Source organism: Orcinus orca, chromosome 16, assembly GCF_937001465.1.
Source record: "Orcinus orca chromosome 16, mOrcOrc1.1, whole genome shotgun sequence".
NCBI classification, from domain to species: domain Eukaryota; kingdom Metazoa; phylum Chordata; class Mammalia; order Artiodactyla; family Delphinidae; genus Orcinus; species Orcinus orca.
The window spans coordinates 21,408,183-21,431,069 of NC_064574.1; the positions used below are offsets into that span (position 1 = coordinate 21,408,183).

Sequence of the window (22,887 nt, forward strand, 5' to 3'; positions counted from 1 at the left end):
CTCCCACATCAGTCAACACTTTAACTGTGCACACCCTCTTTCACACAAAGGTGGCTCAACTTCCATTCAGATCATAAATCTTTAGTTAACTAGAGAAAAAAATCAGAACAAAACAAAAGGTGTCATGAAGAAATAGCACTACCACTGCAGGACTTCAGAAAGCTTTAATTTGAGAAAACAGACAATAAATACTCTGTGAACTGACTGATACAAATTGCCAAATGCTTGGGTCTACTTGGAAGGTTCTGGGTAACAGGCAACAGCAGGAAGTTCCAAATGGGATATTCCCTTCAAGTTGCAAGAGTGTTTGGGGGATAGCCTTTTGGTAGGATAACCGCATTTTCCAAGCACACTGCTGACCAAGGCAGAAACAAAGTTATCAGATAAGAGGACGATCCTGCCGAGAAGACGCTCACAGGAAGTAGGTGCTTCCTAAGAGTTCACTGACACTCAGTTAAACTCTACTGAGAACTCAAGTACACAAGGCATTGGGCCAAGAGCTGCAGGAGCTGTAGGCCAATGGCTCTTGAGAAGTTTCAGTGATTCAAAGGGGCCTGGGACCAAGAGGAGGAACAGGCTAGGTCCCAGTGAGGGGTCCTCCCAAAGAGAAATGGAAGCAGAGGGAAGAAGGAAGGACAGCTGGTGGGAGAAGGCATTTGAGGGCACTGACATGTGAGGGAGGATTTCAAGGATAAGGAGGATCTGTTGGGCAGAGGAAACAGCCCATGGAAAGGTACCAAAGGTTTGAGAGGTGGATGTGGGAAAACAGAAGGTATGCCCAAGAAGAGTGCAGCTCAGCAGGGATGCAGTGTAGGGTAGGTGCTGGTGGACAACAGGAGAAGACAAGCTAGAAATAGTCCCGTAAGGCCCTGGGAAACTGTTAAGGGTCTGAGCAGGTAGCACCCTGCTCAGAGCTGCGTTTTCTGGAAGCAGGCTAGCGGAGAAAGCCTAGAGGCTGGATCTAACGTAGCCCATTACGTGGCCTCTCCTCAACCTCACCTCCACTAAAACTGCTCATGCTAAGGACTCCAGTGACCTTTTAACCAAAGCCACTTGCCAATCTTTAGTCCACAGTCTACTGTTTGATTTCTTTGGAGCATGAGATGATGCTGGCCATTTCCTCTTTAAAAGTAACCTGAGTTCCTCAAGTTAAACAAAGAATTACCATATGACCCTGCAATTCCACTCCTAGGTGTATACCCAAAGGAATTAAAAACAGGTACTCAAACAAGTACACATACATGCTTGTTCATAGCAGCACTACCCACAATAGCCAAAAGGTCGAAGCAACCATCAACTAATGAATAAACAAATTGTGGTACATCCATACAACAGAATATTATTCAGCCACAAAAAGGAATGAAGTACTAATACAATGTAAATGAACCTGGAAAACATTACACTGAATGAAAGAAACCAGACACAAAACATCACATTATATGATTTAAGTTATATGAAATATCCAAAACAGATACAGTCTTCCCTTGGTATCCACAGGAGATTGGTACCAGGACATCCCTCTCCCCCACTGCAGATACCAAAATCTGGGGATGCTCAAGTCCCTTATATAAAATGGCATGGTATTTGCATATAACCTACACACATCCTCCTGAATACTTTAAATCATCTCTAGATTACTTATAGTACCTAACACAATGTAAACCCCATGTAAACAGTTGCTGGTGTGCAGGCAAATTCAAGTTTTGCTTTCTGGAACTTTCTGGGATTTTCTTCCCAAATATTTTCAATCTGTAGTTGGTTGAATCTGCAGATACGGAGGGCCAACTGTCAATCCAGAAAGAAAGAACAAAGACTGTTGGTTGGTGGTTGTCAGCGGCTGGGGGCAGGGAGAAATGGAGGAAAAACTGCTTAATGGGTTAGGAGTTTTGCTTTGGAGTGATGAAAATGTTTTGAAACTAGATAAAGGTGGTGGTTGCACACTGTGAAACATAATAAATGCCACTGAACTGTTCAAGTTAAAATGGTTAATTTCATGTATGTAAATTTCACCTTAATAAATTTTTTGTTTGTTTGTTTTCTTAAAACTTCCTCCTCCCCTTATTTCAGTTCGTCTTTTAGCCCTGGTTCTCCTCTTTGCACTTCCGTCATTCCTTCTTAGCACATTCAGTAGAAGACCCTCACCTCTCTGGTTTCAGGCTCTGCCTTCCCCCTCCCTCCCATGAATCCTCCTTACCCCCTTCCTCCCCTCCAAGTACTGGTACATTCCACTCCCTCTGCCTGGTGCGCTGGAATCTAATCTCCACTGCTATCCCTTCACCTGGATTAACTACTGGGCTGCCAATAAGATTGGGCTCAATTACCAACTGTGGAGCCCTCTCCAACAGGATAACTCCCTGCTCTCTGCTTCCAAGGCTCATTCCATTAAGGTGACCCTATCACACCATAATATGCTGATCTGTTCATGAGCCTGTCTCCACCACCAAGCTGTCAGCCACGTGGCCACAGACCGTGTCTCACCTGGCCCTAGATTTCCAAGCCTTGTCTCCATGCATGGCACAGAGCAGGTGCTCTGTAAACATTCGCTAAAAGAATAAATGATGTCAAGGACTGAACAAGGATGACGGTAACCGGAAAGCAAAGAAGAGATAAGTGGTAAAACCCCCCGGATCTGGTACATGACTGCAGATGGATATTGGACAGAAGAGAGAGTTAAAAATGATTTGAAAATTAAGTCTGGACAATTGAGAGAAACCTTGATACCATTGCCCACAAAAGAGAAGTACAAAGAAGGAAAGAGCAGCTTTGGGGACATCATTTTCTGCAGGTAAGGCTGTCATCTAGCTGGAGAGAAAGCTCCTTATGAGCTGGGACAGTCTTTATTGTCATTTCATTTTGCTCCCTCAGAGCCCTAGCATGGTGCATGGCACAGAGCAGGAGTTGACCAACTAATTGCTTTCTATCAATGAGCCTCAGGAGAGATCCTGCCAGTTTAGCTCTGCAAAGATGCTCTGAACCAAAGGTAAAGATGGAACCCAGCGGCAGGGTGGGGTGGTGGTGGTGGTGGGATGAACTGGGAGATTGGGACTGACATGTATACAATGATGTGTATAAAATGGATGACTAATAAGAAAGTAAATAAATAAACATTAAAAAAAAAAAAAAGATGGAACCCAATGCGAGGACCCACAGGATTCAAGGATCCCAGAACAAGAAAATGGCACACGAAGCTAAGGGAGAGGTAAGAAAGACAGGACCTGAGGCGCAGGGCCCAAGCTGCACGTCACGTGGCTACAGAGAGGCCGAGACACAGACGTTAGGTTAGAAAGGAGATGTCAAATAACTGGTGATTCGTGGTCCAGCTTTGGCCAGCAGGGAGCAGTAGCAAAGAAGCGCCACATTTGGAGTGAGGAAGGCAGTGGAGGCCAGATCACCGAGGGCCTTGTGAGGGAAGTCTGGATCTTATGTTAAGTTTTGCCTATTATGGTACATATCTGTAATATTCTCTGATGCCCAGGCTGAGTATTAGAAAGTCAAAACCCTTTAAAAAAAAAAAGCCAAACTTACCTGTATAAAGGCGGTAACATTTTCCTGAGCGGCTGCGGCCACCACGTCCTGCTCGCTGGCTGGCTGATGCCTGGGACACTGGGACCACCACCAAGCACTCAATAGCTGTCCTGGGGTTGTAGGCTCGGAGTTTCACAAAGCCACAGTCAATCACATACACAATCCCGCTGATTGTGATGGACGTTTCTGCTACATTGGTGGCCACTATCACCTAGGCTCCCCACAGGAAGGAGAGTAAGGGTAAAAGTTATTTGGTTCTTTTCACTCAGAATAAACTAATCAAAATCCTAAAAGATTTTAAGATATTTCTGACAGTGCAGAACCTGTGAGAGGCAGTTTGGTATCCTGGATAGAGCATGATGAGTTTTAGGGTCAGGGTACCCTGGGTTTGAATTCTCCCTAAGTGTGGGACCTTGAACAAATTACTTCACCTCCTGAGCATGTTTCCTTGTCTCCATAATAATATTTACCCTCCCCCAGGGTCCTTAAGGGGATTAAATGTGAACTATACATGAAGTGATTACAGCCTGGTACCTGGAGTACTTGGCCCAGAGTAACATTCAACAAATGTTAGTTACTACCTTTTGTACAACTTAAGTAAATCACCACCTTGTACATGTCTAGTCATTTGCTCACTCACATTCTAACTGCTTTCTGAGGGTCTGCACGTTGCCAGGCACTCTCCAAGCTGCCAGGAATGTATGATGGACAAGAGTCTACATTCCAGTATGAGTGTTTGGGTAGAGAAATAATGAACATAAACAAGAGAGTGACTGGGAAGAAAATGCAACAGGGTAATACTCTAATATTATGTAGCATTCAATGTATACATCATATATTATAATAATGGAGTGCTACTTCAGGTTAGATGGCCAGGGAAAACCTCTCTAAAAGAAGATTTTGGGCTAAGACCTGAGTACTAAGCAGCAGCCAGCCCTACAGAGATCCAGGCAGGGGAAGCAGAAACAGCCTATGCAGCCAGAGACCAGAGTAAATAAACACAAGACGAACTCAGGAGGGAGGCAGGGACCAGATCATGCGCAGTCCCTGGGCCACGTGAGGGGTTTGCATTTTATTCTAAGGGCACTGGGCGCTGCCCCTGGAAGGTACGAAGCAGCAGGAGACATGTACAGATAGCACTTAGAACTTTTTTCGGGCACTTTTACATCGATTGTTTTATAAAACATCTTCCTACCATTTTTTTTTTTTTTTTTTTTTTTTTTTTTTTTTTTTTTGCTGTACGCGGGCCTCTCACTGCTGTGGCCTCTCCCATTGTGGAGCACAGGCTCCAGACACGCAGGCTCAGCGGCCATGGCTCACGGGCCCAGCCGCTCCGCGGCATGTGGGATCTTCCCGGACCGGGGCACGAACCTGTGTCCCCTGCATCGGCAGGCGGACTCTCAACCACTGCGCCACCAGGGGAGCCCCTTCCTACCATTTTTACATACTAGAGTCAGGATTTTATGCTATAAAACCATCTATCTAAAAGTTACTGCTATTCATGCTTTACAGCTGAGAAAACTGGGCCTCAGGGTTGAGTAACTCATCCCACGGCACACGGTAACCCAGACCTCCTGACTAGTTGGCTGCAGGTCACGTTTGACTGGACAGACTTGAGCTGCTCCGTCCCAATGGCCAGGAGGCAGGGTGCCCTCTTGCAAGTGGCCTGAAGTTGGGAGGGGATCCTCAGACCTGTCATCCCTCACTTACTGTGTTCTCTGCCACCTGCTGATGAACAGCTACTCTAAGCTGACTTCGGGCCACTTCTGTACCTTCCTCACCTGACGGAAGGGAAAACAGAGCAAGGCCCAGGGAGGCGATGAACAGGAGGCAGACTGGCTGCCTACTGGCTCCTTTAAACCCATGCTTCTCACCACACCCTTCCCCACCCCAATTTCAAGGCCAAGGATGTTTAAGCCACACCTTGAATTAACTGACTCAAACTTGGCTCTACAGGAAAACTGACGCTTCAAACAAATGGTTTAGAAACCATTCTGCAGAAACTGATGTAGTGTTCTTGACTGACCAGGATCCACCAAGACAGTCCTTTAAACCAGACGGGGAAAGATTAGGCAGGAAGAAAAGAAGCAAAGAGAAGTCACCTACTCTGATAATTACTAAACCTTCTGTGGGGCAGGTTTAGAAATCTTTGCAACACGTTATTTACTGTGCGCTTTTAGATCTGCTGCACAGAAACATGGACTTTAAGTTCTTAAAGAGACCTTCCTATTTAGCAAATTTTACTTCAATTTAAAATAAATCTTTCCATATACCCGGACGAAACTGTAATTCAAAAAGACACATGCACCCCTATGTTCACAGCAGCACTGTTCACAACAGCCAAAACATGGAAACAACCTAAATGTCCATCGACAGATGTATGAATAAAGAAGATGTGGTACATATATACAATGGAATACTAAAAAAGAGTGAAATAATGCCATCTGCAGCAACATGGATGCAACTTGAGATTATCATACTAAGTGAAGTCAGTCAGAAAGACAAATACCGTATGATATCACTTATATGTGGAATCTAAAATATGGCACAAATGAACCTACCTACAAAACAGAAACAGACTCATAGACAGAGAGAACAGACTTGTGGTTGCCAAGGGGGTGGGGGGAGGGAGAGGGATGGACTGGGAGTTTGGGGTTGGTAGATACAAACTATTACATTTAGAAGGGATAAACAACAAGGTCCTAATGCATAGCACAGGGAACTATATCCAGTCTCCTGGGATAAACCATAATGGAAAAGAATGTAAAAAAGAATGTAAGTATGTGTGTGGCTGAGTCACTTCGCTGTTACAGCAGAGACTGGCACAACACTGTAAATCAACTCTACTTCAATAAAAAAATTTTTTTTAATAAAATAAAATAAATCTTTCTAGTGGATAGCAAAGGAGCACCAACGTGATTATACTCCTTGGTCCTCGGGTTAGTCTCACCTTTCTGACAGTGCGTGACACCCTTTCAAACACTTTCATTTGCTCAAAGGAAGGCAGTCCCGCATACATGGGGAGAACCCGGAGGTGTCTCTTCATCCCAGTCCGACCCAGTGCTCGAGCCTGCTCAATCAGCATAGACACAACAGTTTCTACCTCTTCCTAAAATCGTCGAACCAGGAACCAAAGAAAATGAGATCAATTTGAAGCATGTCATTTTATCATACTGCAAGAAAATGAAAGTTGGGATGAGGATTTTAAATGTGGTCAGATTCATGACTGTCAGAGCCATCAAGTTCCACGCTGGGGTGGTATTTAATCAAATGCTACCGAACAATGGTGCCGATGGGGGTGAAAATTTGCAACTGTCAGGTTAATCACTGAGACCTACACCATCTGCAGTCAATAGAAGAATTCCTGATATACCAAAACTATGACTTTTACTGAGTTTTTTTTTTATGCTCTGTGGCAAACAGCGTGGCATACGTATGGACAGGCTGTGGCATACAAAATCACTATAAGCTTTCCCTAGAAAAGATTACTGAGCCATGGAAAACGTTTGACAGTGGAAATGATTACAACTAGAAGGTAGTTCTGAACAGAGCTACAACCTTGAGTGAGCATTTGGGCTTGTTCAGTTGTTTTTCCAGTGATGTGCCTACTTGACCCCTCCAGGATGAGCTGCAAAGGTATCATTGGGAAAAGGGGCTGCAGCAACAACAAGGATGCACAAAATGTACCTCATACAGTATTCAATTCTGGTATCAAAACGGCCCATTGAACTCTCTAATTTACTCTGGAATCAGCTAATAAATTTAAAATACATTTAACCCTCTGCAGACAGAAGAGGCAGGAAGTAATGACTCTCTGGCAATTGAGTTAATAGATGAATGACATCAAACTATATAATTATTTATGCAATCAAGTAACCACAAAATACAATAAAACATGAAATCAGTGGCTACGTAAAGTAACAGGCCTCCGTATAAATTCTGGTGCTGCCTTAACATGTCTGTTCACCACAGAGAAAAGGTCCGATGGAATTACCTGGCCAGTGAGAAATGCTAATATGTCTCCATCTCCCTCTGTCTGGTGAATTTTCATCACAGTTTCTACAGTTGATTTGATATAATCTGGAACAGGACTGAAAAGATGTGTGAGATAAATTCATCACTAGAATATGCTCATTAATTATAGATCAATTACCCTAGTAGTCTGGCAGCGAAGCCTCATGAAAGTTAGTTTGGGCCTGCCCAGCAGGTAATCAATATATGAATAATTATTGGTAAAATAAACATTCATTCTTTTTTTTCTTTTTTTAAATGCGACATTCAAAAACAATCCGTAATTACATGTAAACTATGATTTTTGGCTTTATTTGCAGAGACATAAAAGCAATAAACCCATGCAAATAGATGTCCTATCTTTAGCATGCAAGGATGCCTGGCCAGGGAAACTGGATCTATGGTCCCAGTGCTGAATCCCACACTCTATTTCCCCTCCTGACCACTGGCAGCATGTCTGACAGGAGCTAATGGGTGTCCTGTCCCTCTAGAATCACTCAGAAGTCAAGCCCACAACTCTCTGGATTCATCTGCCACTGTCCCAGGCTCCTGGTCTTTGTCTGTCCAGTGACTAGGGGTAGGAATTAGGATGACTCCTTCCTGTGCAAGGAGGCTCCTCCCGAAAATGGCAACCAGGCCTTCTTGCTAAGATGTAAAGAGCTGAGAACCAAATGATTCAAATCACTAATACTGCCCAAGCTGACAGACAGTCTTGTAAAGCCCAGTTCTGACAACTATAGAACCCTCCTCCCTGCGACACTGTTACCATTTTGCTCTTTCCAGCTGAGCCCAGGGACCACAGAGTCAGAGAAACCTGCACATCAGTATGGAGAGTTTAAACTAAATCCAGCAGTGATACTGAGCAGGGTTCCAGAACACCCTATCAGTGATGGGAGGTGCAAAACACGCCCGCCCCTCCTCAGCAGTCTGGCACCTCGCCCTCAGAGCCTCAAGCAGATGCAATTGCTTCTCCTCCCACAGAACAGGCCTAGTTTTCTAATCGCCCTCATTAAAAATGCAAGGATCATCAAACCTTTGTAGATAAAAGATATCCACTGGAAATGTTCGCCCTTCCACCGTAAGGATCACGCACGTATCCCTGGTCGGGTCACTGGTGTCATTTTGATTAAAGAAATCCCAAAATTTCTAAAAGAAAAAAAAAAAATCAATTCTTCACTCCTCTCAAAAAAAAAATGGTTCATAGTAACTCATGGAAAGAAAGAAAACAATGTAAAACTGGCAGAGCAGGGGGTGGGGAGTAGGGATTGGATATATATAATACAGACTAGGGGTTACAAAATAATTATTAAAAATCATATTTTTATTATTGCAATTTTGGAGAATCACATTTCAATGAACGGACTCTTTACCGAAGACTTGATAGAAATGATAAAAGTTAGGTTTCCAAACTGCATTCAGCAGTGCATCTGAGTCAACACGCAGCTGTGCTATTGATCTTAACCCACCCACACCCCACCCCCAACCCCCATATTTTATTTAACAGAAAATTAGGTCAGAAGGTGTAACTCAAGTTAAATAAGGATTAAATCAGGTTGATGTGTAGCTCTGATCTGGAAAGCACAGCTCTGATCACACAAGTTATCAGTATAAAGGAAGCGTATACGTCTATGAACAGTAGATGTGTCCCTGGTAGCACAGTTACAGATCTGCATGTACTCTACATGTACAGGGACAGAGTCCTCTCCATCTTTATATGCCCCACAGGAAGAAGCACAACACTTTGTATGGGGCAGGTTGGCAAGCATTCACTTCTCCGATGCTCCCACAGGACCCTGTTGAGAAGAGTGGCTCTTGGCAATTCCTCCTGAATAGGTGGCCACGTCCTCTTCAATGGCACTTGACCACCAGACCTGCAGTCTATAGGGAGGCCTGATGTGAGAGCACTGGCCAACGATGGGGGAGGGAGACTCCACCAAAGATGCCCTCTTGGGGCACGTGACCCAAGACACAAAGAGAAGTTGAGACCGAGAGGAACCGAGTGACCAAGGCGGCAGGACACAGAGTGCTGGAGGGGGGCTGCTATCTAGCTGCAGGGGCACAGACATCCTGTAAGGTGGAGCACACCATTATCTGACTCTCAGTGACCTTCCCGATCCCCTGAGGCCTGGCCCAGCATCACTTTCTCTTCTCCTAGGAGGCCTGGCCATGTGATCACAAGGCCTGTCTTCTTTAGTTCCCAGGTATCTTCCCTAAATACACCCACGCCCGCTCCTGGAAACTGGGAGCCCAGGGGTGCCCTGAGGACCTGCATCGAGCGCAGTGTGAACGGGCTTGGAGGAGCACTTCTAGAAGAGTCCACTGGATTGAACTACAAAATAGCTGGATGCTACATGTTAACCTCAAAGTCGTGTTTGCACAGGCATAAGAAAACAAGCCTCAGGCCAACAAAAGAACTGCGCTGTACTATAAAGAACCACACGGCACCACTCTCCACGCTTCTTTCGGGTAAATTCTCTGCAAGCGACTTCAGCCTTCCTGTGTCCTGTGGTGTGCAGAGCATGGGCACACTACAAGTGACGCACAAACAAGGGAGAAGAGACTCCATCCCACTTCCCCAAAGAGTGAATAAGCCAGGGAGGAAGGCGTGCAAAGGACCAATCATAACATAAACCGAGGCCCAATGACTGGATGACCAGAAAAGAGCTGCGAGTTACAATTTGGGGAGAAAGAAAGACCAATAATGACTGGCTGTAGGGAGGGCTTCCTGGAGGCAGCAGTCTCCCCTGGAGGCAGCAGTATCCCCGGGCTAAGCCTGAGGACGATTATTACTAGCTAGGAAGGAGAAGAGGTACCCCCTTCCTAGGATGACAGCAGGGTGTAGACTAAGATGTAAAGGCACCCCTGATGGAGGAGACAGCTCAAGGTCTAGGGCAGGCCCATCTCATGTCTGAGTTGGTTGTCTCATTGACAAAATGGATGAACTGCTCTCTACACCCTGCAAGGCTGTTGCTCCTATAAAGTGTGTCTGACTGCACTTGGCACAGGTCTGGCCTCGAACAGTACTCAGTAAGTGATCGTAGTGATCATTTTGCAGTGGTCCAAATGTCATACTGCACAGGTACTTTATTAGATGGGCAAGACAAGGGCAGCGAAGATGGGTGTGAGGTGATCAGACCTGTTCTGCATCCCTGGCTCTGGAGGCCATTCTGGAGAAGGACAGGGGTGATCAGAGGTTAGAGCCCAGCCGACTAGTTAAGGAAGCTATTACAACAGCTCAGAGGACAAAGAATGAAAGCATGAACGGGGGCAGTGTGAAAGCAATGCATTCCAGAAGTGTGACAGATGGGACCTGGCCATTGTGAGTGTGAGGGCACATGTGCATGCCGGGGACGATGGAATTACTTCTTACTCAATGAGGGGTAAAAACTTCCTAAAGCTAAAAAAAAAAAAAACAACACACACACACACAAAAAAAAACACAGAAGAAGCAACTTCCTAAAGCAATGAATGTCCTGAGCCAAAATGACTACGACAGCGAGAAGGGGACTGCCGGAGAGCTGCTGAGAGCCACAAGTTTGTAGGAGTCGTGGGTCCATGAGTTTCATGGTCTGTGGCTAGCCTGCTGCTGGCAGCCCAGGCTGGAGCGAAGGAGCCCAGTTAAGAGGCCAGAAGTGGGAGCATTCACTGAACCAGGGGCCATGAAGATGAACAGCCTGGCGAAGGAAGAGCAGCCAGCAAAGGAGCCTGGGGAAGCCATCTAGGAGGTGGAGCGAGGGGAGAAGGTGGAGCCCCAGAGGCTGCAGGCGGAGCAGGAAGATTTTAAAAAAGGCTTGGCAGACAGGCTTTTTGGGCCAAAAAGGCAAGCAGAACAGGGAAGAGGCTGAAGGCTTAACACTGGTGTGAGAGTGCAGATGGCCACACCTTCTGTTAAGGAGTCTGTGGTGCTGAGGGGTAAAGACAGGGAGCTGCTCTTTCAAGAAATCAAACTCAGCATTAAGTGAGAAGGCATGAGACTTTTATCCTTAAGATCTTTATCTTTTATCTCTATTTGGAAATATAAAATATGGATTAGAAAGCAAATAAATATAGTATCAACAGTGTACGCATCTTGAGGCAGAATGAAGGACCCGGAGGAGTGAAGTGGGTTCAACCACCTAGAAAACAAGAGTTTAAGTCAAGTTTCAAAGACATGGATCACACTGACACACACACATGGTGAGAAACATAAAATGACATAGAGGAAGAGGCTCGTCTATGAAATGGAACATAAATGGTGTGGACGTCTGGTGCACTGCCTTCCCAGCTCACCAGCTTCCTCCTGGCAGCGGCTCTGATCTGACCCACAGGACTGGACCCCAACAGCCACGCCGACATGGCCTGCCCACCCCTGGCCCATGCAGAATGGTCCCAAGTGGATTCCTGACCCCAGCAGACCCCAAATTCCTTCTTCAGGAATCTGGAAAGAGAAATTATTCTCTCTTCAAGCTGGACCTGTGACAAAAAACTGTGGGAGCTGTCAGTGATCATATTTTCTGCCATGTGAATGGAAGCCAATAAAAGAAAAACAACACCATGTGATACAATTGTCAATAAATACTCCGTAATTATACCCGGTCATATTCTGTAATTGCTGACTTATTTAGGCTTACAAACAGCTAAACCAATTAAGGCGACTATTTGATCAGCTCCCGTCAAACTCCGCTTGCCTCCTCTGCCTCCCAGCCACCATCACTGGTGTCCTCACCTGCAGGCTGGGCCACCCCAGACCCTGAGCGAAACCAGAGCGGGTGGTATCTATCCCTCCAGGCAGTGGAGTTTGGAATGAGTCTGTCACCCACAGATCCAGCAGCTGGGGGACCGGGGATGAGTTCTGGTCCCCCTGGGCCTCTAGGGCAAAATGTTACCTGAGCCACACCCTACCCCACTCCCACGCCCACACACTCTTCCTCTCTCATCCACTTCAGCCCATTCCTTCCTCTTCCTCGCTCTTTCTCACCTGGGAACACATTCCACACCCCACGTGTACTCACACCCACCTGGGTCCCCCCTCACTCACACACAGACCTCACTCCCCTTCACTGGCCGAGCCAGGAAGGGATGAAGAAAAGGACGGCCTAAGCCCACCCAAGGACCCCGTGAATGCTGCTGACATCCCAGCAACCCCTGCATGCTAGCGCACTCAAGGTGTGACACAACTCCTACATTCCACTTTCCCACCTAAAAAAATCACTTCCAGGAAGTCCGTCTCTATCAACTATAGTAGGCAGAAAAGAAAGAAGCTATGTTTTTAAATCTCTATGCCACACCAAAGACAATGAAAGGCGAAAAACAAGTAAGCAAGAAATAAGTATTAACAATAATTCTAAGAAAAGGCTTGGAGGTTATAGATTTCGAGCACAATAAAAACTATTGGGGGCTTCCCTGGTGGCGCAGTGGTTGAGAGTCCGCCTGCCGATGCAGGGGACACGGGTTTGTGCCCTGGTCCGGGAAGATCCCACGTGCCATGGAGCGGCTGGGCCCGTGAGCCATGGCCGCTGGGCCTGCGCATCCGGAGCCTGTGCTCCGCAACGGGAGAGGCCACAACAGTGAGAGGCCCGCGTACTGCAAAAACAAAAACAAAAAAAAACTACTGGGAATAATTTTTAAAGGGGGGTGGTGACGAACATAAGGGGTAAAATAGAGAAGATGTTCTGGGCAACTTGGTCATGGAGGAGACAACAGGAGATGAGGTCAGGTGCAGCCTTCAAAATAGCATTCCAGCCAGTATCATGGGCAAAGGGCGTAAGAATTATTAAAGAGGGCAACAGAGAGCTTTAACCCAAGAGTTATGGTGGGCAGACCGAAGACAACAGACTCCTACAGCCCGTGAGAAGGTCCGAGAAACCAGCCAGGGCACATGCAGGCATCTCTGTCAGCCATGCTGAGTTTCTTCTCCAAGTTGTTCTGCATCCCAGAAGCCACAGGGATACCAAGAGCCAGGCCCTTTTCATCTCAGCTGCATTACAGAACTGCCCTCCTGACTGGGATCTCCACATCTGTTCTTATCTCTTCTACACAGCACCCAGAGTGATCTTTCTAGAACCCAAATGCGATCAAGTCACTGCTATGCCTCACACTCTGCTGGGGCTCCTGACCAGCAGGGTGAGTCCTCCCTCCTTCACGTGGCCTGTAAGGCCTCCCATCATCTGACCCCTACCAGCCTCTCCATTTGAATCTCCCATCGCTTTCCATTCAACTAAGATTCATTCAACCCCAAGTCCCTGCTCTGTTGTGCCAGACACTGTTTTAGATGAAAGGGATAACACAGAGTAAGACAGTCAGAGTCCCAGTCTTCATGGTGCTTACATTTTAGTGATGGGAGACATACAATAAACAAACACCCAGATATGCATATGTTAGCTAGTGAGAAGTGCTAAACAGAAAAAATGAGGAGAGTAAGAGAATGGAGAGCGACAGGGACACCGTTTTAGACAGTGGTCAAGAAAGGCTCTCTGGGAGCTAATATCTGATCAAGACTGGAATGAAATGAGTGCAAAGCCATGAGAACGTCTGGGGTCAGAGTGGTCTACAAAGAGGGCTCCCCCCCACCAAGAACAGAAGCATGCTTAGGTTTTTCTGGAACAGCAAGGGGAGGCAGGAGTATAAGGAGCACTGAAGAAGCTGGAAGGAGACAGAGAGGCGACGGGGGGCACCTCACCCCCCGCAGGGGACCACGGGCGAGGTATGGCTCCCACCTATACTTGACTCACAGCCGCTTGAACACATGCTTTCACGCCCCTGTGGTTTCTGTGCATGTTTAGGATGCACTTCCCCACTTCCCCACCCCTGCCCACCTGGTGAACTTCTGTGCATCTTTCCAACCCAGGTGGGATGTCCCTCCTCCGCGAAAGCTTCTGGACATCCCCCAGATGACTAGAGAGTGAGCACCCCCTCCTTGGCTGTCTCAGCACCTTGAACAAACTGAACTGCAAATATCTATTTATGTGTCTGCTTCCCGGAGAAGTCAGGGAGTGTATGAATCACCTGTAGCCAGAACTGTGCGTGCGTGTGTGTGTGTGTGTGTGTGTGTGTGTGTGTGTGTGTGTGTGTGTGTGTGTGTGTGTGTGTGTGTGTGTGTGTGTGTAGCAAGTGGTCAAAATTATGTGTTGAACTGAACTGCGAGGATGGAGTGGGAGGGTGGGGTTAGCAGATATACATTTTTATATATAGAATGGATAAACACCGCCTGCTAATGCAGGACACATGGGTTCGAGCCCTGGTCCAGGAAGATCCCACATGTTGCAGAGCAACTAAGCCTGTGCACCACAACTACTGAGCCTGTGCTCTAGAGCCTGCAAGCCACAACTACTGAGCCCATGTGCCACAACTACTGAAGCCCACGCGCCTAGAGCCCGTGCTCCACAACAAGAGAAGCCACCGCAATGAGAAGCCCGCGCATTGCAAGGAAGAGTAGCCCCTGCTTGCCGCAACTAGAGAAAGCCTGCACGCAGCAATGAAGACCCAATGCAGCCAAAAATAAATAAATAAATAAATACATTTATTAAAAAAAAAAAGAATGGATAAACAACAAGGACCTACTGCATAGCACAGAGAACTATATTCAATATCCCATGATAAGCCATAATGGGAAATAATATTAAAAAGAATATATATATATTTTATGTATAACTGAATCACTTTGCTGTACAGCAGAAATTAACACAACAGGGGCTTCCCTGGTGGCGCAGTGGTTGGGAATCTGCTGGCCAATGCTGGGGACACAGGTTCGAGCCCTGGTCCAGGAGGATCCCACGTGCCGTGGAGCAACTAGGCCCGTGGACTACAATTGCTGAGCCTGTGCTCTGAAGCCCGTGAGCCACAACTATCGAGCCCGCCTGCCACAACTACTGAAACCTGCGCGCCTGGAGCCTTTGCTCTGCAACGGGAGAGGCCACCGCGGTGAGGGGCCCACACGCCACAGCGAGGAGTGGCCCCTGCTCACCATGGCTAGACGTGCAGCGGCGAGGACCCAATGCAGCCAAAAACAAATACATAAATAATTTATTTTTTAAAAATCCTTAAAAAAGAGAAATTAACACAACATTGTAAATCAATTATACTTCAATTAAAATTTTTTTAAAAAAAGAAAAATAATGTAAACTTAGCCATAAAAAAGTTATAGCACGGAAATTATTATATGTACAGCTGTACCCCCAATATAAATGCTAAAGTCATAAATTCAAGAAATATAGGGCTTCCCTGGTGGCGCAGTGGTTGAGAGTCCACCTGCCGATGCAGGGAACATGGGTTCGTGCCCCGATCCGGGAAGATCCCACATGCCACGGAGCGGCTAGGTCTGTGAGCCATGGCCGCTGAGCCTGCGCGTCCGGAGCCTGTGCTCCGCAATGGGAGAGGCCACAACAGTGAGAGGCCCGCGTACCGCCAAAAAAAAAAAAAAAGAGAGAAATATAGCCTCTAACTAGAGTAATAAAAAGAAATTGCCTGTGTAGGGGAAAACATAGTATGTAGAGAAACAAGACAAATAGGTAATTGTGAACTCAATTGACTACAGGCTAGTTTCCACCCACAAGCTGAAAAGGAGTTTCCTCTGATCACATGGAATCTAGGACATTGGATGGCCCCATAAGGAAGGTAGGCCATCCTGCCAAAGATAAGCTCTTGCTGCAGGTAGCTTCCCAAGGACATGTCCAACAATCCCAGTGCTAACCAGGGACAGAGGGCCAGAGGGGGAAATGCTCATACCTCTGCATCCAAGGTGGCTGAAGCCACAATCAATCGAAGATCCCCTCGCTTTTTCTGAATCTAAAAAAGAAGACATAAAAAAAGACAATGATAATAGTGTGATACTTACAGATGAGATAATCTGATATCTGAAATTTATTACAAAATAATCCAGTGTGTGTACTTTTTTGCGGGGCGGGGGGGGAAGCTTAAAGATGAAACAAGACCAACCACAAATTGATAACTGTTAAGTCATAGGTGAAAAGGTGGCTCATTAGACTATTCTTTCTAACTGCGTAAGTGACAAAATTTTCCAAGATAAAAAGCTAAAAAAAAAAATGGATAGAGAGTATAAAGGAACTTTAAAACCTAAATATGAATTTACCAGAAGTAAAACCATTTTTTTCTGACACCTGGATAGTCAAAATCTATGTATATACAGTTAAAGTATGAAAAAATACATCAAAAGTAAACAAACAATAAATGATAACACCAAGGTAGAAATAAGGACAAAAGATACTAACAGTTATTCAAAGAAACAGATGATCAAGAGGCATAGGAGAAATGATCAAATAAATTATAGCAAAAACGTGTAACAACGAGATTATTTTTTCATCCATCACATTGGCAAAGATTTACTTTCAGTGTTAGCAAAGATTCAGTGAAATAGGCCCCCTTGTTATACCATTCCTCAGAAGGCAATAACCTGGTGGGATAATTCCTCATAAGTATCAAAAAGTCTAAATCTTTGGCCAAGGAATAAATTAATAATGAAAATAACAACAGCAACTAGCATATACTAAATTATGTGCTATTCCAGGGTCTCTGAGTACAGTTGTATAGTATATACACTGCACAAAGAGGCTAGGGGCCTCTGAAATCCAGCCCACCTTCCCCTCACCCAGCTGTGGACATCCTCCCAATGGGAAAGTTACCTCATAGTCTATTTATGGCCCTGTGTCAGGCACCATCCTAATAATTTTACATTTTCTAAGTTTAGCCTGACAACAAATTATGTCATAGGGCAGCTCTAAGAGAACACTCTTCAAAGACAGAGAGGTTCTGCCCAATGCAGTAGCCACTAGCTACATGTGGCTACAGAGCCCTTGGAATATAGCCAGTGTGACTAAAGAATTGAATTTTTTATTTTATTCTATTTCAACTAATTAAAACCTAAGGTGGCTAGTGGCTATCAGATAGGAAAGTAAACCAGCAGAGAGAGAAACTTGTATCTGTCCCATTTTAGAGATGAGTAAACTCAGCAGAGTCAGATTTGAAGCCAGAGTCCATGCTCTATCACCTCTTTCTAGACTCCTGTGATTGGGAATTTGTCCAAAGAAAACAACCAGAAAATACAGGAAGGGAGGAGAGGATGCAGGTAAGGTTGAAACAAAATTGGCTGTGGGCTATAACTGTTGAAGCTAGATCATGAGCACATGGGGGTCATTAAATCCTTCTCTCTACCCTGGGGTATGCCTGAAATCTTTTATAATAAATAGTGAAAGAATGAAAAGAAACAGAAATGCAACATATTTAACTACAAGGGTGCTCCTTGCAACATTATTTAAAATAACTTCAAACCTGGGACCCATATAAATGCCTAACAGTAACGGATGAGTCAAATACTTTATGATAGAGACGTGATTATGTAGCCACTAAAAATAATGTCTTCACAGAATATTTAATCACACAGGAAAATGATCTTGATGTAACGTTAAGAAAAATATGCAAGAGACAACTTAGAACATACAATCCAATCCCCACTTTGCCAAAACAGATGCATGTACACACACAAAAAGATGCACAAAGAAAAAAGAAGAGAAGGAAACATACCAACATTCTACCGGTGACTGTCTCTGAATGAACAGGATGACAGATGATTTTCATTTTTTTCCTCCGTATTTTGTTGGATTTTCTAAATTGCTACAATGACTTTCCTAATCAAACAGCAAACAAAACAAAAACAAAAGCAAAGCTATACCTTTTTCAGCAGGCCAATGGCAATGTCGGTGTACAAGGTCCTCTCGTGGGCTTCATCCAGCATGATGGCACTAGAATCAGAGGGACAATCTCAGTAAGCATCAAACCAACCACTGCACAAGCCCATCCAGACCATCAAAGGGACTGCTGGGTATTCAGATCATCAAAGGGACTGCTGGGTATTTAGCCCCCATGCGATCACCTTGTAGCAAAAGTAACGCTAAGTAACTCCTCTTTGACAAGGAGGTAAATCTTAAGCTAATAAAAATAGTGACATCAACATATCTTGGTGAAGAAAATGGTGTATTTTTTGCTACTTCTAAAGAGTATTACCACCCACGCTGGATTCCAACAGGATCTAATACATGATTTTAAATTCCAATATAACATGTAACCCCACAGAGCACATAAAAATCGGGACACAGCCCACCCACCCAAAGGCTGTTAAACTGCAGAAAACAGCAGGAAGAGGCACATGGTCTCAGCTGTGCCACGTGTGTACCAGTGGGTCAAATGTGATATCCTTTCCCAGAATACCACAGAGCCTGAGTGGGACCACTTTAACCCCATGAGCAATGGACAGACACACAAGGAAAGGGAACGTATAAATAATTATTTGGACTCTGCATATTACATTCAACAAAATGCTGCCAGGTTCTGTGCTGTGCCTCTGCAGTCACCCTCCAGCAAGATCAAAACAAGTCAACAGACTGTTCAAATAACGACAGGGATTTTAATGAGCCCAGTTTTGCCTGTAAATTCTGAAAAGAACATCAAAGGTGGTAACAGCCAAACTAAGGAGAAAAGCTTTGGGAAAGCTGAGCATGGTCGCGAATCCCATCTATTAACACAAATGCTTCTCAATCTACTTATGTACTTTTGAAACTTTAGGAAACTTATCACAGGAAGAACACATTTACCTGTATTTTGTTAACAATGGATCAACCATCATTTCCCTGACCAGCATTCCATCGGTCAGAAACTAAAACACAGAAACACAAACGTTTAGAAATAATTCAAAAAGTTCAAGTACAACTAAAACACATACAACCTCATCACCAGTGTGTGTACAAGACAATTCCCACCAAGGACTGTGAGAAAATGCCCCAACATTTTGGTTATCAAGCAATAGAATGGTTCACAAACAAGATTTCGAAGATGGGATCCTCAGCTGGGGCTTGCAAATCTTTTAGCAGGATTTCATGCTCTGAGCCTGCACCACTGGCACTGCTGCTGATGAACAGGCAGTGAAGACAAAACTGTGTCTGCCCAGGGGGATGCTGTGAGTCTGAGATCACCGTTCCTACAACATCCCCAAAGACCACAGACTTGCAGCTCTTGAGGTTATTAACCTCAACTTCATCTGATATTATTTTAGGGAGGCTGGATGGGGTTGTGGTTAGGAACACAAGCTATCGTGTCAGGCTGCTGGGAGTTCCAATCTCGGCTCTACATCTTATTAGCTGTGTGAACCTTGGGCATGTTACTTACCCTCTCTGAGCCTGATTCCTCATTTGTAAAATGGAGAGAATAAAGAATCCACCTCACAGGGTTACTGTGAGAATTGAGTGAGATAGTACATGTACAGTGCTTAGCACAGGCCCTAGCACACAGAGAGAGCTCAAGAATGGCAGCTATTATCATTTAAGCTTAATGAATGTTTATAAAATGCTTCAGAAAAATGCAGTAACAACTAGATGCTGTTATTCTCACCCCAAAACAGTTCAGTACTTTAACAAAGTTAAACATTTCCCTCACACACTGTATCTTAGTATTTTTACTTTTTGTTTTGTTTTTCAAAGCAGGGTGCATTTCCATCATATTTTTCTTGGACCTGATACGAGCTGTCACATACACACATAGGAGTGAAAGAGAACTTGCCACCAATGACAGACCACCAGTCAAGAACTGGGTGCCCTGAAATTACTACCCAATGGAATACAAAACTTTTCATGAACGACCCTCTAGAGAGAATCATTTGGTTATGCAGTCCACTGAAACTTATCTAAAAATTAGCTCGTGTAAATATATTTGATGGTATAGAAGAATAACCCCTTTACCTAGCAAAATGAATGTCAAAGGTAACAAAATACAGAAACTTAGAAAACAAGGCCCACATTTTTACAAATCACTACATTTAGATCATCTATTTTCAGCTTTCCTCTGCTGCAAGCTGAGGTAACTGAGTTTCTAACAACCAATATTCATTTCAATATTCATTTTCATTCATTGTTTACAGTACTGGGGAGACTCTGATTCGCACAGTGGTATACACAGTGGACACTGCTGAGTTGATTTACACTGACTACTACTGGTGCTAATTATTTTACTAGTAGCAACGAGGTCAAAGAACACACATATAAAATCCATTATCATGTGAAAATGGGAAAGTTCTAATCAGTGCAAATAACATGTGTGAATTCTACACTTTATCAATTTATAATATTGGGTGGGCCAAAAAGTGCCTTCGGTTTTTTAGTAAAAATAAAAGACATATTTTTCATTTTCACCAAGAACTTTATTGAACAATGTATTCACTGTTTTGTTCCACTACCTTCTGCCACTTTTCAGGCAACTTCATAATTCCATCTTCCCAAAACTTTTTATCTTTTTGAGCAAAGAACTATTCCAGGTACCTTTTACAGTCTTTCAGGGAATTGAAATGTTTTCCATTAAGAGAATTTTGTAGGGACTTCCCTGGTGGCGCAGTGGTTAAGAGTCCACCTGCCAATACAGGGGACACAGGTTCTAGCCCTGGTCAGGGGAGATCCCACATGCCGCGGAGCAACTAAGCCTACAAGCCACAACTACTGAAGCCTGCATGCCTAGAGCCCGTGCTCTGCAATGAGAAGCCCGCGCGTCGCAAAAGAGTAGTCCCCGCTCACCACTATAGAAAGCCCGCGCCTAGTAACCAAGACCCAACGCAGCCAAAAATAAAATAAATAAATAAATAAATTTATTAAAAAAGAAAGAATTTTGTAAAGACCGAAATAAATGGAAATCCGAAGGTGCAATGCCTGGTGAATATGGCGGATGAATCAGAACTTCCCAGCCAAGCTGTAACAGTTTTTGCCTGGTCATCAAAGAAACATGCAGTCTTGCAGTATCCTGATGGAAGATTATGCATTTTCTGTTGATTAATTCCAGATGCTTTTCATCTGGTGCCGCTTTCAGTTGGTCTAACTGGGAGCAGTACTTGTTGGAATTAATTGTTTCGTTTTCCAGAAGGAGCTCATAACAGAGGACTCCCTTCCAGTCCCACCATATACACAACATCACCTTCTTTGGATGAAGACCGGCCTTAGTTGTGGTTGGTGGTGGTTCATTTTGCTTGCCCCATGATCTCTTCCGTTCCACACTGTTGTACAATATCCACTTTTCATTGTCTGTCACAATTTGTTTTAAAAATGCAACATTTTCATTACATTTAGGTAGAGAATCACATGCGGAAATATGGTCAAGAAGGTTTTTTTGCTTAACGTATGTGGAACCCAAACATCAAAGCTATTCACATAACCAAGCTGGTGCAAATGATTTTCAGCGCTTGATTTGGATATTTTGGGTACGTCGGCTGTCTCCTGCATGGTATAACGTTGATTGTTCTCAATTATTGTTTCAATTTAATTGCTGTCAACTTCAACCGGTCTACCCAACTGTGGAGCATCGTCCAGCAAGAAATCTCCAGCACGAAACTTCACAAACCACTTTTGACACGTTCGATCAGTCACAGCACCTTCTCCATACACTGCACAAATCTTTTTTTTACGTTTTTACCTTTCTTGAAATAATAAAGCATAAAACGCCGAAAGTGCTGCTTTTTTCTTCCATCTTCAATATTAAAATGGCTACACAAAAATTCACCAATTTTGATGTCTTTTTAATGCACGCTGATTATGACAGCTGTCACATACAATTTATCAAAATTGTCTCGAATGAAGTTAAAGACAACTAAGTGCTACTAGAGCCATCTTATGGAAAAAAACGAACAAACCTTTCGGCCCACCCAATATTTGTTCCTGTTTTTAAGTCTTTTATGGGTAAGTTTCTATATTTAGTGAGCTATGTGGATTGGTGGGAAAACAATAAAACAAACATGAGAAAGGTCAGTTTTGAGTTCTGGTTCCATCACCAATGCACACGTAATGTCAGGTAGGTCATTCAACCTCCCAGGTCCTCAACCTCTTCATCTGGAGAACCAAGGGCTTAGCTCTACTTCCAAGGTCCTTTCTGGGCTAAAATGCAAGGACTCCGAAAGTGCTCTGCACCTCCCAGCAGACTAACTTCCCTAAGGGCCAGGATGCTCTCATACACTTTCTGCCACAGTATCAGTGCCTCAGTCAGCAGCGATGGCTGCATGTTTTTATGTCCCCGCAAAGAATCTTCCTTATTCACAATAGGAAAAGCAGCTCTGCACCTCACCTTAATTCTTGTAGCCAGTGGGTTGGTGCAGTCATCAAAGCGGATGCAGTAGCCCACCTCGTGGCCCAGCACCGCACCCCTTTCCTCAGCCACTCTCCCTGCAACCTTTGGGAAGAAAGATCATGCTGAAAATAGAGACACAGAAATTACTGCCCAGAGCACATACTACGGAAAATCTAAAGGTCACTTATTTTTTAAATAATATGTTGAACACAGTGGGAAATGAGAAGAGAAGAGGCAGGTTATTAGAAAACTAGTGTGATAAACTTT

General features: G+C 44.5%; 1 protein-coding gene across 3 annotated transcripts in view; it reads right to left on the minus strand.

Moving 5' to 3' along the window:
- Positions 1–22,887, minus strand: part of DHX35 (DEAH-box helicase 35) — a 70,330-nt gene that overhangs the window by 26,119 nt on the left and 21,324 nt on the right. For all 3 annotated transcript variants that reach the window (XM_033433725.2, XM_004272847.3, XM_033433723.2), the window contains exons 5-12: positions 22,618–22,722; positions 19,119–19,180; positions 18,200–18,269; positions 16,240–16,299; positions 8,570–8,682; positions 7,520–7,616; positions 6,476–6,634; positions 3,526–3,736 (exon numbers count right to left, since the gene is read on the minus strand). In XM_033433725.2, the coding sequence (XP_033289616.1) occupies positions 3,526–3,736; positions 6,476–6,634; positions 7,520–7,616; positions 8,570–8,682; positions 16,240–16,299; positions 18,200–18,269; positions 19,119–19,180; positions 22,618–22,722 (877 nt within the window). The remainder of the gene's footprint in view (positions 1–3,525; positions 3,737–6,475; positions 6,635–7,519; positions 7,617–8,569; positions 8,683–16,239; positions 16,300–18,199; positions 18,270–19,118; positions 19,181–22,617; positions 22,723–22,887) is intronic.